Source organism: Lolium perenne, chromosome 1, assembly GCF_019359855.2.
Source record: "Lolium perenne isolate Kyuss_39 chromosome 1, Kyuss_2.0, whole genome shotgun sequence".
Taxonomy (NCBI): domain Eukaryota; kingdom Viridiplantae; phylum Streptophyta; class Magnoliopsida; order Poales; family Poaceae; genus Lolium; species Lolium perenne.
Window position 1 is genome coordinate 40,353,676 of NC_067244.2, and position 19,211 is coordinate 40,372,886.

The 19,211-nt window shown below is 43.6% G+C and overlaps 2 protein-coding genes and 1 long non-coding RNA gene across 6 annotated transcripts; 1 reads left to right on the plus strand and 2 right to left on the minus strand.

Moving 5' to 3' along the window:
- Positions 1–116: 116 nt before the first annotated feature.
- LOC127347386 (F-box/LRR-repeat protein At3g03360) lies at positions 117–4,301 on the plus strand. Of its 2 annotated transcripts, none has more exons than XM_051373582.2 (5): positions 117–285; positions 1,986–2,100; positions 2,220–3,152; positions 3,294–3,449; positions 3,543–4,301. In XM_051373582.2, exons 2-5 carry the CDS (start codon positions 1,996–1,998, stop codon positions 3,900–3,902), a joined length of 1,554 nt encoding a protein of 517 aa, XP_051229542.1. In that variant the 5' UTR covers positions 117–285; positions 1,986–1,995; the 3' UTR covers positions 3,903–4,301. The 2 variants fall into 2 exon arrangements, with proteins under 2 accessions (XP_051229542.1, XP_051229538.1); XM_051373578.2 differs by lacking the exon at positions 117–285 and adding an exon at positions 1,455–1,689.
- A 1,941-nt stretch (positions 4,302–6,242) lies between these two features.
- Positions 6,243–11,577, minus strand: LOC127347396 (LEC14B homolog). Of its 3 annotated transcripts, none has more exons than XM_051373595.1 (10): positions 11,460–11,577; positions 10,795–11,172; positions 10,555–10,674; positions 9,371–9,448; positions 9,102–9,272; positions 8,229–8,306; positions 7,717–7,889; positions 7,474–7,629; positions 6,835–6,895; positions 6,243–6,755 (listed from the first exon to the last, which is right to left on the minus strand). In XM_051373595.1, the coding sequence occupies exons 2-10, from the start codon at positions 11,146–11,148 to the stop codon at positions 6,537–6,539; spliced, it is 1,410 nt and encodes a 469-aa protein (XP_051229555.1). In that variant the 5' UTR covers positions 11,149–11,172; positions 11,460–11,577; the 3' UTR covers positions 6,243–6,536. The 3 variants fall into 3 exon arrangements, with proteins under 3 accessions (XP_051229555.1, XP_051229549.1, XP_071682984.1); XM_051373589.1 differs by having other exon boundaries at positions 10,795–11,233; positions 11,460–11,565; XM_071826883.1 differs by lacking the exon at positions 11,460–11,577 and adding an exon at positions 11,323–11,424 and having other exon boundaries at positions 10,795–11,233.
- A 2,754-nt stretch (positions 11,578–14,331) lies between these two features.
- LOC127347408 (uncharacterized) lies at positions 14,332–16,242 on the minus strand. Its single transcript, XR_007879625.1, has 2 exons — positions 15,469–16,242; positions 14,332–15,386 (listed from the first exon to the last, which is right to left on the minus strand). It is a non-coding gene; the product is annotated as an uncharacterized lncRNA (long non-coding RNA).
- Between the last annotated feature and the right edge of the window lie 2,969 nt (positions 16,243–19,211).

Below are 19,211 nucleotides of genomic sequence, written 5' to 3' on the forward strand. Positions count from 1 at the left end.
AGCACGTTGGATGCTAGACCTGCGGTCCAGATCGATCTGTGCGGTCGCAAGACCACCCAAAGATCTCATTTCCATCATCTTCCCCAAGAACAGCTGCTCCCCCGACCCCGTGCCGTGAGCCAGGGTTACGGCGGCGGCGAGCTCCGGTCCAGGCGACGAATGTCGTGGCGGTAGGCCAGGGCTACGGTGCATTCCTCCCTTCCTAATCCTCTATCACCCCCCGTATAGCCTGTTCCGCGTGCTTCCTCCTCCGGCGGCGACTCCCTCCTCCGGCGAGGTCCTCAGGTATCTTGTGATTTGCTACTTGACGAAGTCCTTTATTTCGGGAAATATTTAAGCATTCGCAATCTATCCGGTGAATTGTTTTGTGGATTTGTGTATTGGTTCTACGATTCTGCCATTTCCTCTCAAAGAAATGCGTTTCCCATGACAACTACCCTATGCCCTATGGGGCCAATTCCAATCCCGATCTGGGGCTCCATGTTGCAAAATCATATGTAGGAGCTTGTGCTCCTCTCCTCCATCCTAGTAATAACTTAGTAGAAAATACCTGCACTAGTATGATGCATCATATGATCTGTTTAGTTCTATCATCTTCTGTATCTAAATAAAAAAAGCCATAAACGTATTTAGAATGCAGGTCAGTCGATGCCTAGTATAATGATACTTGAGCGATTCACGATGGTGGCATGCGATGCGCAAGCTGGATGGGTTGGGATGTTGCTGCAACTGCACTTCGTGTGCAATCTGCGACTGTTATTTTTGGTTTGGCACGAAGAACAAAAGCAGTTAGTAATGAACGGACAGTATGTTCTGTTTCTTGGGATTTTGTACTATAAATGGAAGCAGGTAGTAACGAACTGATCTGGGATACTCTTCATGAATATAATCGTTGAATTATTGTCTATAATATGCAAAAAAAAAAATGTGCACGCTATTGAGATGTTCTCATTGATCTATTCTCATCTACTGCGTCTTATACGGTCGCAACCTACTGTGCAATCACTTGCTCTTTCTTGATTGGTAGGTAGTCGTCGTTCTCATTTTGTTTTTTTCATGGATTTTGTTATTTCAACAATTTATGCAAAAATTAAACGAATAATCGGAGTATAGGATAATGTAGTGCATGGAAGGCTGAAGGGGTGGAAGGAAGAGGTGTGGCTGATCAGTAATGCCAACTGGTGGTGGCGAGCTTGCACGTGGTGCCTAAAGATATGCCTGATGGGGGTTCGTTTGCGCCCCAATGATCTTTGAGAAGGGGCGGTGACGGTGTAGTGCAAAGAGGGGGCAACAAGGTGAGGAGGAGTAGTTGTAGGGAAAGCGCGGCACAGATAAGTCAAATGTCTGAATTTCTTCTAATAAAAAGTGTAAAATTTTATAAACTGGAAAGAAGAATGAACCAGAAAAAATGTTCTATTTTAGAGGAGAATTAATACTAGTCGGTAGAGAAAATGTTAACCCATGTTGGATATGAAACATGCGGTTCAGATCAGCCTCTCTCCCTTCTTCTGCCCGATCTATCAATCCCCTTTGGAGCAAGAATTGTTAGGGTTAGTGCGGCAGTGAGTTCCTATCCAGGTGATCAGTGGCGCAGCAGTGAGCTTCACTGGTGCTGTCCATTCCTTCCTTTGGCATGTCAGCTTGGCGCCGCTCCTTCTTTGTGCTCCCCCACCATGCCTCCATCCCTAAGTACGTTATTTCCAATCCCCTGTCATACATAGCTCGATCGAATTCCAATCCCCATCCAAAGCGACCCCTGTTGCAAAATTTCTAGCGATTCCTGTTGCAAAATTTCAATATTTTTTTCACCTGGTCGCTGCTCCACCAGTCCAAACTAGTAACTTGCAGGCCTATACAGATTTGTTGCCAGATTCAGCTTATCTGCTTGTTTGTTTGTTTGCTTCATGAATTGCTAAAAATATAATTATGCTTCATCTACTTTGTACTTCTTCACTGACACATAAATACCTCTGTCTATTTATCAGGGCTAATCTGATGGACAAACAATGCAGTCAAGAACATTCAAACAAGGGCGATGCTTTCAGTAGGGTGGTGAAACCGAATTTAGCAGAACCAATGCAGCTTCAACTTCTACCCCCTGTAAGGATCGACATGCCTTATTGATATCGATTATCCACTCTTCTAAAGATCATGGTTTTTGGAAGGAGCATGACTGTTGATCACTCGTGCCACAACTTGACTCCTGGTTCTCATTACAGGACATTCTACGTGACATACTGTCTTGGTTATCTATCAAGCAATTCGTGCGGATGAGCATACTTTCTCGTGAATGGAGACGGCTAAGGATATGCCACCCAGACCTGGTCTTCACCAAAGACACCTTTGGTATAAATACGGCCATGGATATTGACAAATCCATGACAGTTGGTGAGCTGTTGAACATGCACGCCAAGAAGCTGGAATTGCTCAACAGGAAATTCATTGACAATGTGGACAGTGTATTGCGCCCATTGTGGTCAACTTCCACTACATTGGATAAATTTGTTATCAAATTTGGTCTTCGCAGGGAGCATAAGCATTACATTGACAGATGGGTTAGCTTTTCCATCACGTCAAGGGCCAAACATATTGCTCTTGATTTCACGTCCGATGGGTCTAGCTGTGACTCTGGATTTGACAAGTATGTTTTTCCGCTCTGTGATCTCAGTGGCCCAAATGGCTCTTGTATCATGTCTCTTGATCTCGGCTATATATTTTTAAAGCTGCCCCTCAGTTTCTGTGGTATCACAAACCTTAAGAAACTCACACTAAAGATGGTGTCTATCAATGGTGGTGATCTCCAGCGCCTGTTGCTAAGTTGTGCTCTTCTCGAGAGTTTAAGCATTGAGATGTGCTCAGACTTGTCAAGTTTATGCGTACCACAGGAGCTGTCCCAGTTGCAGTACCTGCGTGTGCGCTATTGTGGTATGAAAATGTTAGAGTTGCATGCTCCGAATCTTACCAATTTTGTGTTCGACGACAGTCTCATGCATACTGTGCTCAGTGAATCCTCAAAGTTGTCAGAGGCAATTTTTGTGTCTAACCTAAGAGTGCTCAATGGTTATGATGATGTTTTGGATGATATCTTCACTGAGCTTCCAGCTGCTCTTCCTCATATGGACACACTACTTCTACTTTTGACTTCTTCTCAGGTTTGCTCTTGAAACAAGTGCCTTATTTCATTCTTTAATTTTGCCGTCCTGATATTCACATTTAGGTGCTTGTTGACTTTCCATCATGATCGGTCTCAAATTAAATATTTCTTTCATGCCCATGCATTATTTTTGTTGCAGGTGCAAAGATTCAGTAACACACGTGATAGCTTCATCTGTTTGAGGCATCTGAACATGAACCTTAATATCTCTCTGTATCCAGATGATGATAGTTGGGTTATGGGGTTTGTTAATCTCTTGGAGTTAGCACCTCTTTTAGAAGAACTGGAACTGCATGTAAGCGCTTCATTTTTAATAATGGTATTTTTCTGATTGTTTTCTCCGCTCGAACAAAGATAAACATTGAAATTAATGAATATGCACGTGCAGATGGATCATTATAGACATTGCTCTTCTAATCTGAGGATGGTGACAGCGGCGCAAGGGCCTCTGCATCGTCACCTCAAGAGTGTCTACATGTCTGGATTTTCTGATGTATCAGGGCTAGCCGAGCTGGCGTTCTACATCCTTGAGAATGCTATTGTGCTTGAACGTATGGTAGTAGATCCTGTGACAGGGATGAAGGAAGATCTGAACACCGAACGTTTCTATTCGGTCAGCAAGGCTGGTAGCAGTGAAGAGTTCGTTCTTCCAACCGAGGGTGATCGGTACTGTCTTGAGGAGATGAGATTGTTTGCGAAAATGAACCTTGACAGAGAGGAGTTTCGTCATGTTCTCACCGTGTTATGAATAACAAATGTAGAACTATAGTTCTTTTCTACACATGTGGATGATGGACGAACCGGTGTGATGGAAAATTGAGCAGGAGTTCCCCCCATCCCTCTGATATTCCTACCTGAAGCTTTTAAGAACTACTCAGAAGGGAAGCATAATCTGAATCCTTGCAGGCTGGCAAAGCATGTCCACAAAAGTTCAGTACTAATTGTTTCTGAATTTTTGTTGCACTCTAAGTTAGGCTGGGTTCCGAATTCTGAACTTTGAGAGTGAATAGAAGGCCTCAAATTGGGTAATTACTATCTATTATGTAATGTAGTGATATATATGTGTTCTTTTGATAGTGAAATCGTGTAATTATTCCCCCTTTATCCAGCCAAAACTTATGCACAAAATTTATTGATCGTTTCATGTCATCTTATCTCATGGTTTCATCTCATCTTATCTCATGCGTGTATGATGCAGCTGAGCACTTCCATTCCTACATTTGATTTTAGATCTATAACTCAGAAGTCAGAACCAACAGAATCAGAGAAGCCACCCCTTCTACCATCCAATTACTAACTTCGCCCCTTCTAACTACTCTAGAGATCCATCATTGTAAACACTCAAAATGTGTGCATATCTTGATTTGTATCATGGGTGAATCTATAGTGGGGGTGTTGCAGTTTTTTAAAACATTATAATAATTTATCTCCTTGGTTGCCCCGAATCGACCTCTATTATCACGCCAATTGTTAGAGCGTAACCAGATGTTCTTCTGGAGTTAGATGCTTTATGACACAAGAAGCTAGTACTTAATTTTGCAAAAATGGCCCCTTCTTGAAGAAACACGTATATTTGCCCATGAGCTGCAGCGCCGTCATCGCTAAATACATGGTCCAATACAGCGATGAACAAAGCAACCTGATGAACGATATTGAGAGAGAGGCTTTCCGTAAGGCAAAGGATGTGGTGGTGGCTGAGGTATCAGAGGATCAGCAGTTCACCACCTGGTATCAGAGGATCAGCAGTTCACCACCCATGATCCTATGAAAGACAGCCATCTTCAAAGATTCTTGCACAATTTTGAAGTTAGTACTTACTGTCTCATTTATTTGCCCCCCACCCCCCTAGTGTGGAGTGATATTTGGACTCTTGGATGCATATGCTCTCTTTATGAAAAATGCATCTTTGATATATTTAAAAATGTTAAAAAATTAAAATGAAAAAATCACATATACATCTTCACATGCTACTTGCGCACAAAGTCTTTCCATGAAAAATCAGCTTGTTGTTTGGGTTGTATAAAAAGACAAAAATTAGTGCTAAAAATAAGACTTTTTGTGTGACATTTTTTGTCTTTTTTATATCGACAACAAAATATATCGCTTTTTCGCGAAACTATATGAACACATATAGATTGTTAGATGTACATGCGATTTTTTGTTGTTGAATTTTTTTAACAATTAGAAAGATGTTTTTTTTGGATGGAGGGAGCATATGCATTCCGGAGCCAAATTAATTTTCTGACCATAGTGTAACTACTGAAATGCAAGTTCATACTAGGCTTCGTATCTTGTCATCCATTGTAACAAACCACTATGTTTCGGTGACAAAGCATTATGTCATTTCCTTTACTAATCTGTTGGTAGAAAAAGGGCCGAGTTCTTGTCATTGTAATAAACCACTATGTGTTCCCACTCCAAAGTCTGTATTCCAAGTACTTCCCTCTGCCCCATAAAACATGTTAAAAACATGTTAAAATTTAGATGTATCTAGATACTATTTAGTGACTAGATATATCTAATTTACATAAGTCTAAGATAAATTTCATTAAACGGAGGAAGTAATAGAAGAACGGCCGAGTTCTTGTTCTATTAACTTGCATCACGCACCACCGTACACTATTTGACTTACAACTGACATCGCATGTACACAAACTTGTTGAGGTACGACAGACAGACTCTTCCCATCCCTACACTTTCTGTTGGTGAGAGCAAGAGGAACCAAGTTGCCGAACATGACAATTGACATGAACGGCTAACACTGCCAAACAAACACGGCAATTCTTTTCTTTTTGTTTGATAATCAAACACGGCAATCAAGCGGACCTAGATAACCCAACACGATGGACCCAAGCTGCGTTCTTAGTACCTTTGTTTGAATTTTGTTCGCTACTCGGCAGAAAATTTTGTTCGCTACTCTGCCGTGTCTCTCCTGAAATGACCTGTGGCAAGTTTTGAAATATCAGACTTTGTACCTTTGTTGTCCATTGCAACATATTATATTTCTAGAGCAGGTATAATAATAATAATAATAATAATAATAATAATAATCTGTTGCTGTGCTGGGGTCTATTCTGTATTTCAGCTCTAAAGGAACGGCACACTGGCAACTGCACTCTTCATTCATGGCAATCATCTGGACAAATCCGTACCGTGACTAAACTACACATACATTATTAACTTGCGTCATTACAGTGAACTCACTATCATACTTTATTGGCTTGTCACTGGCATGGCATCACAAGATCAACCGCACACAAATTTACAAGACAACATGTTTCCATCCCTGCATTTTCTATTAGTGACAGCAAGAGGAACCAAGTTGCCTGACATGAATGCTCATACCATGAACCCTACGCGAGGTAACAGCGCCTTGGCTCTGCTACATGGCAAAGGACAACCCGTATGTCTGGTGGTAAGGGCTGGTTCTCTGCTCATCGAACGAGAGCATTGACGGGTCCTCCTTGTCGCCTGATGCCTCCCACCGGGCCACATACCCGTCCCAGGAAGAGCTGACGAGTGTTGGGCGGTAGGGGTGCCAGGTGCAGTCCCTGATGATCGACCGGTGCCACGAAAGCTTCTTGACGACCGCCCCTGTTACCTGCAAGAGCAGCAGGTGCGTAATTGACAACAGAAATCTGCAACCATGAACTAGGAATGCTGAAAGATTGGATACATACCACATCATAGATATACACAGTATCGTCACTTGATCCGGTGTATATGTACCTCTGACCCGTGCTGCAACAAATAACACAACAACGGGAAAGAAAACAATGAAGTGCTCGGCAGTTACAAATGGATTCATGTTCATTTAAATTTAAATGCACTGTGTCAAATAAAGCAGCATCTTCAGATGTTCGCCTTTAAAAGAAAAAGAGTGTCTAGGAGGAACTTGACACTACTTTTATTAAGGAGGTGAGATTCGAACCCAGGCTGCCTAGACCATCGCCCGTGGTTCAGTAAGCCCCTGGTAAGTGGTAACTACTCAGATGTTCACCTTTAAGTGGCTACAAACTCTAGCAAACGAAGTTGTTCCGACCCTATAAGAGAGGTAATTGAATGCTTGGTCAATCCATTTTTTCACATGGCAACTTTAACATTTCTTGGTGAGCTGGTAAAGCATGAATGCTGCAAAATAAATCTCAGTCATTCTCATTCCCCTACCACACTCCATTACCTCGCTAAGAGGTGGTTTCTGATCACAGGCCCTGATCACACCGTGTACTTCTACTCCATACAATAACACAACCTTCCTAATTAGCTACAACGAAAATCCAAATTTGAAGTTGACAACACAATCATCATTCAATCCTAACCTGTGCATTGGGGAAAAGTAGCAACGTATAAGTGTCCGCAGAACTGAATGCCCCCTGTATGTTGCCAGAGACTGATCATTTGGATGCTTATAGTATCTAGCATTTGTTGGGAACGCCATCCATCTGTAGTCCCAGTCATATAATCTTGGTGGTCGTCTGAAAATAAAGTAGCAAACTGAGGAATGAACGAAATTGGAGACATCATTGTTAAAGTTATGTACAGCCGTAAAACAAAAGTGTTACCCTTTTGTGGTGGCCGACATTTTCCTTATGTCCCAAAGTTTGATAGTCTGATCCTTGCAGTTGGAGATTAGATAACGCCCATCACCACGGCTATCAATACACGTAATCCCATCCAAGTGACCTGACAAAACACCTGATGGTTTTTCTCTTACAAGGCAACGCCTATCCCATACCTAAGAGTTACAAAGCATGGTCAGGCTAATGTGAGATCAGATAAAAGGCTGATTGCGTTTCTAAAAGGTTGTCCTAACAAGCCCTTCATTTGTTTACTTTCGTAGCAGAATCTGAACAATAAGCACTCAATTCTTCCGTTTTCAAAGCTATTTGGAGCATAAGGAGCCATTAAATCTTTTAGTCCAGCTACGCAATTACATCTATTATACACAAAGCCTATGTTAGTTATGTTCTTTAGTAGATAAACTAGAATATAGTTAATCGACGGCTGTACTGAAGCAAGATAAAAGATAGAAAGAACCAAGCGGCGATCTAGATAAATTAACAAAAATACTGACCTTACAGAGATTGTCATCACTTCCAGAATACAAGACATTACCACTTTCATCAGCGAAGGTGACCGTGTTGACATCAGCCTTGCAGAACCAATGGACAAGAAAATAAGATTGTGAAAAACAAAGTATTGCCCGAAGGCATGCAGCGATTAGATCTTATACTGCTAAACTGTCTAAACATGAGGATGGTTCTAGATTGTACACCATCAGGTATATCATTCACATCCATAGATTTTGATTTTACTTAGTCTTCCTATGGAAAATGTAGTAAAGATTATGCTGTTAATGTAATGAACTGATGATCCCGTGGTTACTCACCGTACTCCAGTAAACCGAGACTACCTCAAACTTGGAATACATTACCCATCATGTTGATATGCTGATATTGTGTGATGGAAGAACGAAGATTTATTGCAAAGTGTTATTTCATTTTGCGTTCTTATGTTTCCTTTAAAGTGTTTCATGAGTCTTCAAGAGGACCGACTCACATTCTATTTAAACATGTGGCTACTTCCAACTTCCCAAAACACCTTTATGATGCAAGGGCTGAGCTATACCCATTTTGTTTAGGAACTTTAGTTGATGGTGATTTGATTTGAGGTAATAAACTGTTCTTCTGTGGATAACAGACATATTTTACAAAGTTAAGTCCATATGTGCACCCCCCTTGAGGTTTCACGATTCGATCATTTGATCTCCTAACCTTCAAAACAGGGTGTTTCATCCCATAGAACTTGGAAAACCGGACAAGTAACCCCCCAGAGGTCTGGGCGTAAGAAATGATTGAATTTGAACCAAAACAGAACAAGTCCAGGGTGTAGAAATGATTGGAATAGATGAAATGGAACGCATATGGCTAATCGAGTTATTTCATACCGCATGAGCACGGATGCGGACTGATACTTTATTTGCTCCAAGATCATAGACATATATTGAACTATCATTATTCCCAACAACAACGTCTCGACCATCTTTTGAAAATTTCACAGAGAATATCCCAAAAGAGTACTCATCATCATCACAGAATTCCAAGCCCTCGTGAATTTCCTGCAGAAAAAGAAGAATGCTGAAAACTGGACTACACACACATCATTTTATGAATACGAATCAAGCATCTAGTCATAGTTTCAGAGTATAAAACATACATTAACATTAGCATCCGATTCCCTTCCAGCACTCTGCACATTCACAATGTGAACAACAGGCGACAAACTGGAATAGGCCTGTGAAGGATTGAGCAGACTTGAGTAAAAGATGAATAAGACGTATATAAATGAGCATGAAACAACTAGAATACAACTTATTTGAAGTCCAAAACCAACAGCATAATAAAACAAAAAGTCAGAAAGCACACTCCAAAGAGTCATTTTTGAGAAAAGAAGTGAGTAACGCTTTAAATTTTATAGAATTTCGAAATTAAAAATGGCAAAGTAAAATAGAAAAATGACTGAATAAGCAAATAATGTTAATAAAACATGGGAAGCAACTGTCATCGTTTGGCATTGCAGCGGCTTTTCAAAAGCCCCTTTGAGCGAATTTATTTCTAATTTTGGAAACAGTATGTGTTTCAAAGCATTATTTTGAAGTCATAACAACAAAACCATTCCTCGTTAAGACTCCAATGACTAACTAGATTCCACATTACAAGAAACCAGTGTAAACTGGTGGCCCTTACTCAGGTGTTTGTTACATACACATGTATACAATTGAAGTGTAGTAACTTCTAAGGAGTAAATGGAAGATATCCTAAGGATACATAACTGCCCATTACTGTGATAGTAAAAATGATGGCTATGGATCGCCTTTCAGAACGGCTGCAGGTCATTTTGAGGACTGCTCACCATGTAAGACATTCTGAAGCAGTTTAGTTGTAATGTCATATTGATGCTGTAGAGTAACTACTAGAGAAATTTTCCTTAATAAGAGAAGAAAAGCTTTGAGGAAACTAATTCTAATTCCTAATATATTTTTAAAATATCTTAATATGCAGAAACCAGACGCTCAATACAAATATGTTCTATCAATCTTGAACTAACCAAAAACTATAGGAAATGGACTGTTGAATATAAACTTAAGTCTAACGGTCCTAGTCTTGCCGTGGGTGTTGGTTGTAGTGGCTTAGTCTTGTGCTTGCCAATACTGACTCTTTGTATCAATTTTATCGCGACACAAGCTTTTCTAGAGAAAAAGAGAGGATGGATGCCAAGTAAGGCGGTCGGTGCCTGAATCTTTAATTACTTATGTCATATGTAGATTCCACACTACCAGGTAAAGTTATCTGAGATCAAAAAATCCAGGAGACAATATGGATGGAAAAAAGAAGACTTACAAGGTACCGCTGATCAGGGGAGAGCGCGATATCTGAAACCGTCCACCGCATGCTTCTGCAGCTTATGTTCTTATGAACCTTCCAGCCTTTATCGACATCGTAGATTCTGATGCGGCTTCCCTTATCATCAAATTCAAGTCGCAGAGAAACATTAGCCACAAGCTGTATAAATTTTCTATTCGCAAGGTTCACACGAGCACTGTAATCACACTAGAAAAGAAAAGAAGCAAGATCACGTACCCGAAACCCGGCAACGAGCAAGGAACCGTCGCTGGAGAACTGCGAGACGTAGGCCTCGCTGTCCATGTCCTCCACGCACCAGGGCCCCTCCGCCGGGAGGTGCTTCCCGGCGGCGTAGGCGCGGTCGGCCGAGCAGAACCCGCCGCCGCCGGGCCCCGCGCGGCCGGACTCCCTGGACGCCAGCATGTGGAAGGCCGAGACGCCCCTCCTCCGCCTGCGCGTGCGCGGGCACGGCTCCGACCCAATCCGGGTGAGGTGGGACACCTCCTCCTCGATGGTGAACGGGTCGAGCTCGCGGGCTGCCTCCTTGGCGGCTCCCCGCCGCCGCCCCCGCAGCCTCGCCAGCGCGGACATTGCTGCTTGGCCGGGGTCCAAAACCTGCCGGAAAGAGCGCAAGAACCGGTTTTTAGAACCGGATTGGTGGAGCTCGCGCTCGCGCCTGCATGAAAGATTCGGGGGGCGGATCGATTAGGGTAAAATCGGTAGGGAATTCGTCGGATTTCTGAAGCCGGCGGGGTTTTGTTCTACCCTGAACCTTGTTCACCAACCGAAGCTGGAGCCAGAAAAGGCGTTGAAAAAACTATGGAAAATTCAGGGAATCTGCAGCTGGTTCGATTGAATCAGTGGAGCGCGCAACAGAGGGAAAGGAATCGCGGGAACGGTACCTGGATTGGATTCAGCGGAGTGGCGGGCGGAGAAGGAAATGGGGGAAGAGGAGAGGGGAGGAGGAGACTAGAACTGTGAGAGTGGTGAATCGGGTTGGAGTTGCGGATAAATGGGAGGGTGTTTCTGCAAAATACGGTCCAGGCTAATCTGGTTTTATTCTCGCTGACGTGTGGGTCCATGTTGGCAGTAGGTTGCGCTGACGTGTGTGCGTGCGTTCCGTGGGACAAGGCTAGGACGAGGAGACAGACGCGTGTCGCGTGCCCGTCGGGTATATCACGCATCGACGTCATTTGTAGCTGGGCGATGCAAAATATCAACCCATTCAATTTGTTTCTGTTTACTAGTTAAGTGCCCGTGCTTCGCCACGGGTTTTTAATTTTGTTTTTCCTAAACATAATAGTTACATACCACTTGCATTATTAAAAATGAATTGTACTAATACGACTATTTGTTTATGTTTCATGATAGTTACATACCACTTGCTTTTTTATTTTGTTTATGTTAAAATTATGATAAATGATCATTACAATTCATCAACATGTGTAATAAATGTTTGCTAGATGAAATATGAGATGTCGTATTAGTACATGTCATGAAACATAAACAAATAGTCCTAGAGCTTTCTTTCTCTAGTGTTTATTCTTAGGAGGACATAAGCTGGGTCCAAATTTATAAGCTCTACCGAGCTAAAATTTCTTGAATGCAAAGTTATCTTCTTAGGTCCTAAGGTGATAACCATTTTTCGCATCTCTCAACTGTTTGGTGATTCAATGTCCTCCAAGCTCTAAAAAAGTGTGATGGCATAGAACAAAACATGCTACTTTCTCTTCTCACGACTCACTTTTGTCTTCTTCCTAAATTCACTATGAAACTCATTGATGTTTTTTATCGAGCATGAATCCAACAAAGTTCATCACAATCGCCCTTACAACCGTAGAATCCGGCTTCTCCATGCTTCTCCCCTGCCGCTGTAAAAATAACCTCAAATCCCCAAAACTCGTGCACTATCGAAGGAGGAATCTTTGGCACCGAACTTTGCTCATCTTTGCACCCACGTCGACTAATGAACCAATACAAATGATGTGTAAGCAAAATTATTATTATTATTAAAAAAATCGCATAGAAGTGATGACTGCCAACTTGTTCCTGCTAGTAATGTGCACCTTGGTAAAAAAAAATGCACTATTACACGATACACAAACAAATAAGGAAAAATTCAGCCACATGATTGCAAATTGTAGGTTCTAAACTGAGTTGACCATAGATCGCAGACTTGATCAAAGTCTAACAAAACTGGCATTCCCTGTCTATTAGGTTCTACAAGTGAGATTTTTTTTGTTTTTCCATTAATTTCATGAACTTGAAATACCATATTTCTTCATTTCGGTGCCAGTTCACCGAGATGTGTATATCACAACAACAAATATTTATAACCTAATCATCAAGAACATGATAAATGTATGATTTGGAATATTTGGTAGATGCTTGAGATGTGTAATACTGGGACTTTTCCACAGTAATTGTCACAAGTACAAAGCGGGAAAATAACATTAACAAAGGAAGATAAACAAAGCTGTATTTTTTTTAGCAAAAGAGAAGCCCTATTGTTATTGCAAGTTCAGCAAAGATTAGAATATGAAAACATAACAGGGAATGAGGCTATGCGGAATAGAAGATTGTTAGGTTCTACAAGTGAGAAAAACTATTTGTTTAGCCATTAATTTCATGATCTTAAAATACTATATTTCTTCATTTCAGTGCCAGTTCACCGAGATGTGTATGTCACAACAGCAAATTATTTGTAATATAATAATCACCAAGGGCAAGAACATAATTAATGAGCACGATTCGGAATATTCGGAAGAGGCTTGAGATGTGTAATACTTGTACTTTCTACACTAATGATTAGAAGTAAGCGGGAAAATATCATTAACAAAAGAACCTAAACAAAGATGTAGTTCTTTTAGCAAAAAAAGAAAAGAAGCCCTGGTGTTATTGCTAGTTCAGCAAGGAATTGAATACGAAAACATAACAGACAATGAGGCTATCAGAATAGAAGGTTAAATATTCAGTGTCATCAGCAAGGCTTTTTAAAATAATCAATGTGAGCTAAGATATAACCTGTACAACCTGAAGACTTACTTAGATCCAAAGACATGTTACTCAAACTCAATGGGAGTTAATTGTTAGCATCTTTAGCAGTCTAAGTCCTATGGGAATAGAACTACTGTAGACAAGAATTCACTTTCCCACCTCACTTCTTTAGCTGCTGGAATGTTCCACCTCTTAAACCGCAGCTCGTTTCTATTAGTGCTTGCTGAAGTGATCCATAGACTATCCGAATGAATGAACAATATTTAATTTCTTATTGCTTTAAATAATTAACTTCAAACAACATTAATAGTTCCAATAGTACGGCTTTCTATCGCTGGGCAGAGCAAAAAAAACTATCTAAGTCTAGCATATGTACTGGTGTCATGTATCTTATTGATTGCACAATTCACATCTATTGAAAAAACTCACAGAAATTGCAGTACGGAGGCATATATTTTGTCAGGTGCTTAAAAAATATCTAAAAAAACATATGCTACTTTAGAAAAATACAATCCAGAAAGGTTATTTGCAAGAAATTTCCTCAAAAGAAATGCAAAAAAAAGAACAATAAATATCGTGTTTACGCTCCATACCAAAAAAATTACATAGATCTTGTGGTTAACGAATAATGTTAACCTGTGATCCTGTAACAAACTGGTCACACCAGCTGCCTCCTTATTGTTCGACCAACACCAAGTCCACTTCAAGCCACATAAGGCCATTGCCTCTGCAATTGCATCAAAAACCTGTAGCCTTGAACAATGGGGCATCTGTGCATGAGTGCAAGAGTATGTATACATCAGCCTGACCAATGCATCGGATATTCAAGTCAATACTCAGTTACAATGCCTCATGTTATTTGCAGAAAGCTATGACACATATTACATGCCTAAAGAAGCACTCGGGCATGCATGGATAGGCTAAAAGGCATCATATCATATACTCCAAATTGGCTGGGCTTGAGCAATTGGTAGTTCACAGCTGATCTTCTCTGCACAATTAGCATACACCAAATTACATGTAAGAGGCATCCGATGAACATCTTATATATGATTAATCAAGGCACATGATTAATCGAACACTTTTAATACAGGCATAGAAAACAGCAACCAAAATCAAAGGTAAACGATAAGATTTGAGCATAATACCATAATGTATTATTGTTAGGATAAAAGGCTTCATACACTGAGCGTTTTGTATACCAAAATTGCTGGATCATGTATTTTCAAAGGCAACTGAATTTGACGAAGGTTGCCTCTCAAAACAAATGCTACTAACATCAGTTACCTGAATGAAAGTATGAAATGCTATTGGGCCTTTTTCCCATTGGAACCAATGATTTGCTTAATTCAGTACGCTTCAGATTATCCCCGTTATTATTTTTGGCAGAGCAATTGTATAAGGTATATAAAAAGCGGTTTCGGTGAAGACAATGAAGAGTTCGTTTTGTTCAGTTGTGAAGATGTAGACAGGCTGCAAAGAGTGTTGCATAGTATCAGACTGCAAAATAGTGCTTCTAGCACAATAGAGTATAGATATTGTGGTCAACGGGAAGGCTGATAGCACCCTTATAGGTTTATTGTCCTTCTCTGTTCCACTTAGAATAGGCATCGACGAACATGTTCCCCAGTTGCATTTATTTTGAGCATCTGCATGAGACAGTTAATAACAAATAGGGAATATGTTAATGCAAACAGTAGATACACATCTATCATGAACTGGAGCACTATGTAAGTATGTAGAGAAACTGGACTATCAAATTTAGTGTACCCGGTGGATGTTTCTGTGAGTATAGGACTCATCAGCTGGCTAATCCTCTCATGCATATGCTCCTAGTTTGGACAAAAGAGAGCAAGAGTCAACACGATGTAAAGGCCAAAAAAAATATGTGAGACGAAGAAAGAATGCACATACTGATTGGGATAATCTGCACGCGCGTGATGACTATCATGGTACTGGCTCCGGCGTAGAGATCTCATGCCACATCTAGCTGGAGGAGAAGGTTGTGCTCGGGCTGGACCTCGAGATGGACTGAATCCTTCGCAGTGTCTCCTTCCTGCCTAGTCCAGGACTCCTAATGAAGAGGTGATCCGGCATGGATAGCTGATCCCTGGTTCCCGGCTGGGATGAGTACGACGTTGTTGAAGTGTGGCCGGTCGCATGGGTGCAGGCATGCGAGCGAGGGGAAGGGCTTACGGGAGTGCGTGGGCCGGTGCGTGCGAGGGTTGAGGCCACCCTGGTCGTCCGTGCAGGCTGAATCGGCAGGTCAGCGTGGCGCCGCGCCGCCGCAGACCTCGAGATGGTCCGGGCCATGGTGGGCGCGGCGGGAGATGCCATGGCGGAAACTGCGGTAGACGATGCGGTAGCCGGAGGAGCCGCGGGCGGCGTGCAGATGGGAGGGGGAAGTGTCCGTGTCTTGATAAGGGTGTCCGCAAAACGACTTTCCCTTCTCTCTCGTTTCTCTCCACAGAAAAGGGCGAACCGAGAGGAGACCAAGGTTCCGGCGGCGGATCCAGCAGCTCCTCTCCCCCATGGGCCTCTGGCTCGTCGGAGGGAGGGGGGTCGCTGGTTCCTCCGCCCGGATCTGTATAGCTGTAGACTTAGGATAGTCTTCGTAGCTAGTGGTTTGCCGGCTCTCGGTTCGTCTCCGACGGCGAGGTCGGCGTTCAATAAATCAGCCCCAGATCTTGCCCAACCACGACGTCCTCCGTTGCGATTGGGTTTGGATTTGCGAGCTGGGTGTGCGAGCGGGGTTGCCGTAGCGGCGGCGGCGAGCTCCGAAGTCGCTTTTGTCTTCCGGCTCGGCCGTCGTTGCCACGTGCGTTCCCGCGTCGCTACGGAGCCGGGGAGTTGTTGTACAGGGGCGGTGCTGGCGGGTGGCGTCCTGTATGCCATCGCTGTCGGCGTTCTCCGCATGCTGGCGGATCCGATGCTGGGCTTGCGGTTGTTGGTGGGCGGTGCTGCTTGTCTTCGTCGCTTCGGTCGACTGATTGAGGCAGTACGGCGACCCGGAGGAGCTCGGGGTCCTTCCCGGCCGGCGTGCTCCAGAGTATGTGCCTCCGCCGCTTCGCGGCGGATCCTTTTCGAGGTCCACAAAGCAGCTTGTCTGCGAGGAGGCTGCTCCGGGTCCTTGGTGGTAGTTCTCGTCTCCTGCTTCGTCGTCGGCTCCGGCTGCGGGGGGTTCGAGAGACGTGTGCTGGCGTGCTGCACAGTGTCTTCCAGGGGGTTCTTTCTAATTTCTTTGTTTCTGGGAGACTTTCGTGTAAAGCGTCGTGATCAGCTGGTGTGTCCGGAGGGTTCCGGATGTGTCTACGTGTTGTAATCCGACTTTTATATAAAATGAACGCGTGACTTCTCTCAAAAAAAAAGTGTCCGTGTCTTGTGGGTAGGTTGACTTGGGGACAGTTTTGATTATGCGTTTTTCGCGAGGCACAGTTTTGATTATGCGTTTTTCGCGAGGCACAGTTTGCGGATAGACGATGGGAGTCGGACGAAGGCGAGCGACGTACCGCCTGACGACGGAACACTCTCGTATTTTTTAGGTAGTAGAGATTTGGGTCGACTAGATTGCGTTTGCCCGCCTCTTCGTGGGCGAAGGTGGCACGCAGATAACGGCGAAGGATGGAAAAAATTTGAGGTAGGGAAATTAAAAAATAATGTAAATATCAAAATAGTCGTAAGACATGAACGTCATATATAATTCTATATTCTAACGAAATAATTCAGTATGATAAAAATAAAGACATATTTGATATACATCGAACCCAATAACATAACAATAATGTCACCTTAATGCCAAGGTTTTACTTTTTTTTTTAAAAAAAAAGAATAATTTTAACGATTAAGACTTTTAAATATCCATCGTGAGCAACTAGGTTTTAATTATCTTTGTTTCCAAGAAATCCTTCCAATTCGCCATCTCAATGAGGTGGTAATTTCTTTGATAAAATCATGATGTGTCTTTCAAATATCAAGAAATCTCTAAATTTCCCACTACACGATATCACAAAGTTATCCTGCATACTAAGATTCATGATAAATCTCAATAATAGAAGAAAGATACTAAGATTCATGATAAATCTCTATAATAGAAATATATAATCATTATTATTTACATTGAACCTGGAATATGAGTATATGTTTCTAGTTCACTAAAACAAGCATAACTTTCTCACACGGAGTCTGTTTTCGATGCACGACCACTCGAAATATTCGAAAAAAATATGTGCATCTAAATGTATCCACCAAACATCAAGGTAGGGCGGCTGACCTACTTTGCCCTAAGGGGAGCTTCGCTCCTGCACGCGGATACCCTTGTTCACATGCCACCCATGTGGCATGAAGACGTCGCGGTGGCGGCAGGGGTCACCCTGCGCCCATCGCCGTTGCGCCTCGTGCAACGACACGTAGCACCTGTTGCGCCTTGGTTGTTGCGGAGGAGGCAGCGGTGTCGGCGCCGCGATAGCTTTGTGGCCCGATGAACCACGTCGTCTGTGGGGACGGAGTCAAACATCGAGCACGCAAGGTTCCGTCAAGGCGGAGAATCCCGACAGCGGCGGTTGGAGAGGATCCCGCCTCATGGTCGTTGGCGGTCTTCTTGAGCCACCTGGGCATCTTCATCTTCGGTGAGAGTGGGCGGCGAACTCGGATTGCAGGAAACGGTGCATGCCGTGCGAGAGGCGGAGAAGAGGCGGGCACACGGGGCGGTTAAGTACCGCTGGCCATCAATGCCGATGCGGGTACTCGCAGCTTCCAGCGCCATCGGCATCAATGTCGGCACGGGAGCTGAGGCGGCATGCGCAGTAGTCAGCGATGACTTTGATGTCTAATGCTTCCACCGGTTAGCCTTCTGCCACCAGTTCGCTTCCAAGTGAGCCCACGACATGCGCGACCGTACATGCGTGCTGTGCTGTTCGCACAGACGCATTGGTTCCCCAAATTTGATGGGTCGATAGACGCAACAGCTTCTCGTGGGTCGTAGCCCATCATCGCCTCCTTCCTGTCGTGCATCTTCTCCTTCCTCTCATCTTCTCCATCGAGACCACCACTCTCGCGGTGCCTCGCTGCCTCGGCTTACTCCACCGCAGCCCACTCCCGGGTCTATCGCCACCCCGACCTTCTATCTACACTTTCCCAACTCCGGCGAGCCCTCACCCGCCCTCCCCTAAGTTCTTCAGCGGTCCCCCACCCGCCCCTAAGTTTTTCGGCGAGCCACACACCGAAAACCCTAAGGTTTTCGGCCTCACCTCCGCCAGGGATGCCGCGGCTAGCCGCGTCTTCCCGTCTGCGACGAGGTGGGTGGTGGAGCATGGTCGATTTCTTCCTCCGTTAGAGCATCCCCACTCGTCTCCACGACGAGGCCCCCGAGCGACGTTTTTCCAATCCGGACGGCGTAATTTGGCCCAGTCGCGCCCCCGGTTCCTCGATTTCGTCCGGATTTGGGCCTAAATTCATCCGGGGAGCCCACGCCACCCCCGGTCCCCCGAGGCGCGCTCGGGGACTCCGGACGAAAGAATTTGGCGCGAAAGGGGCTTGTGGACCCTCGTAGTCGGCGACTGGACCGCCAAATCCTGTCGATTTCCCTCCAATTTGCTTGCATATCCCCATTCTCTCCCGCCGAACTTGTGTAGCCGTCTCCATTCCCCTCCTCCTCCTCT

Excerpts from the sequence above, each read along its gene's own strand:
- LOC127347386 (XM_051373578.2), top strand. The coding sequence starts at position 1,634 with ATGTCAGCTTGGCGCCGCTCCTTCTTTGTGCTCCCCCACCATGCCTCC. Across the intron at positions 1,690-1,985 it reads CACCATGCCTCCATCCCTAA|GGCTAATCTGATGGACAAAC; the intron begins GTACGTTATTTC and ends TCTATTTATCAG. Across the intron at positions 3,153-3,293 it reads TACTTTTGACTTCTTCTCAG|GTGCAAAGATTCAGTAACAC; the intron begins GTTTGCTCTTGA and ends TTTTTGTTGCAG.
- LOC127347396 (XM_051373595.1), bottom strand. The coding sequence starts at position 11,148 with ATGTCCGCGCTGGCGAGGCTGCGGGGGCGGCGGCGGGGAGCCGCCAAG. Across the intron at positions 8,307-9,101 it reads TCCGCATCCGTGCTCATGCG|GCTGATGTCAACACGGTCAC; the intron begins GTATGAAATAAC and ends TGGTTCTGCAAG. Across the intron at positions 6,896-7,473 it reads TACTTTTCCCCAATGCACAG|CACGGGTCAGAGGTACATAT; the intron begins GTTAGGATTGAA and ends TATTTGTTGCAG.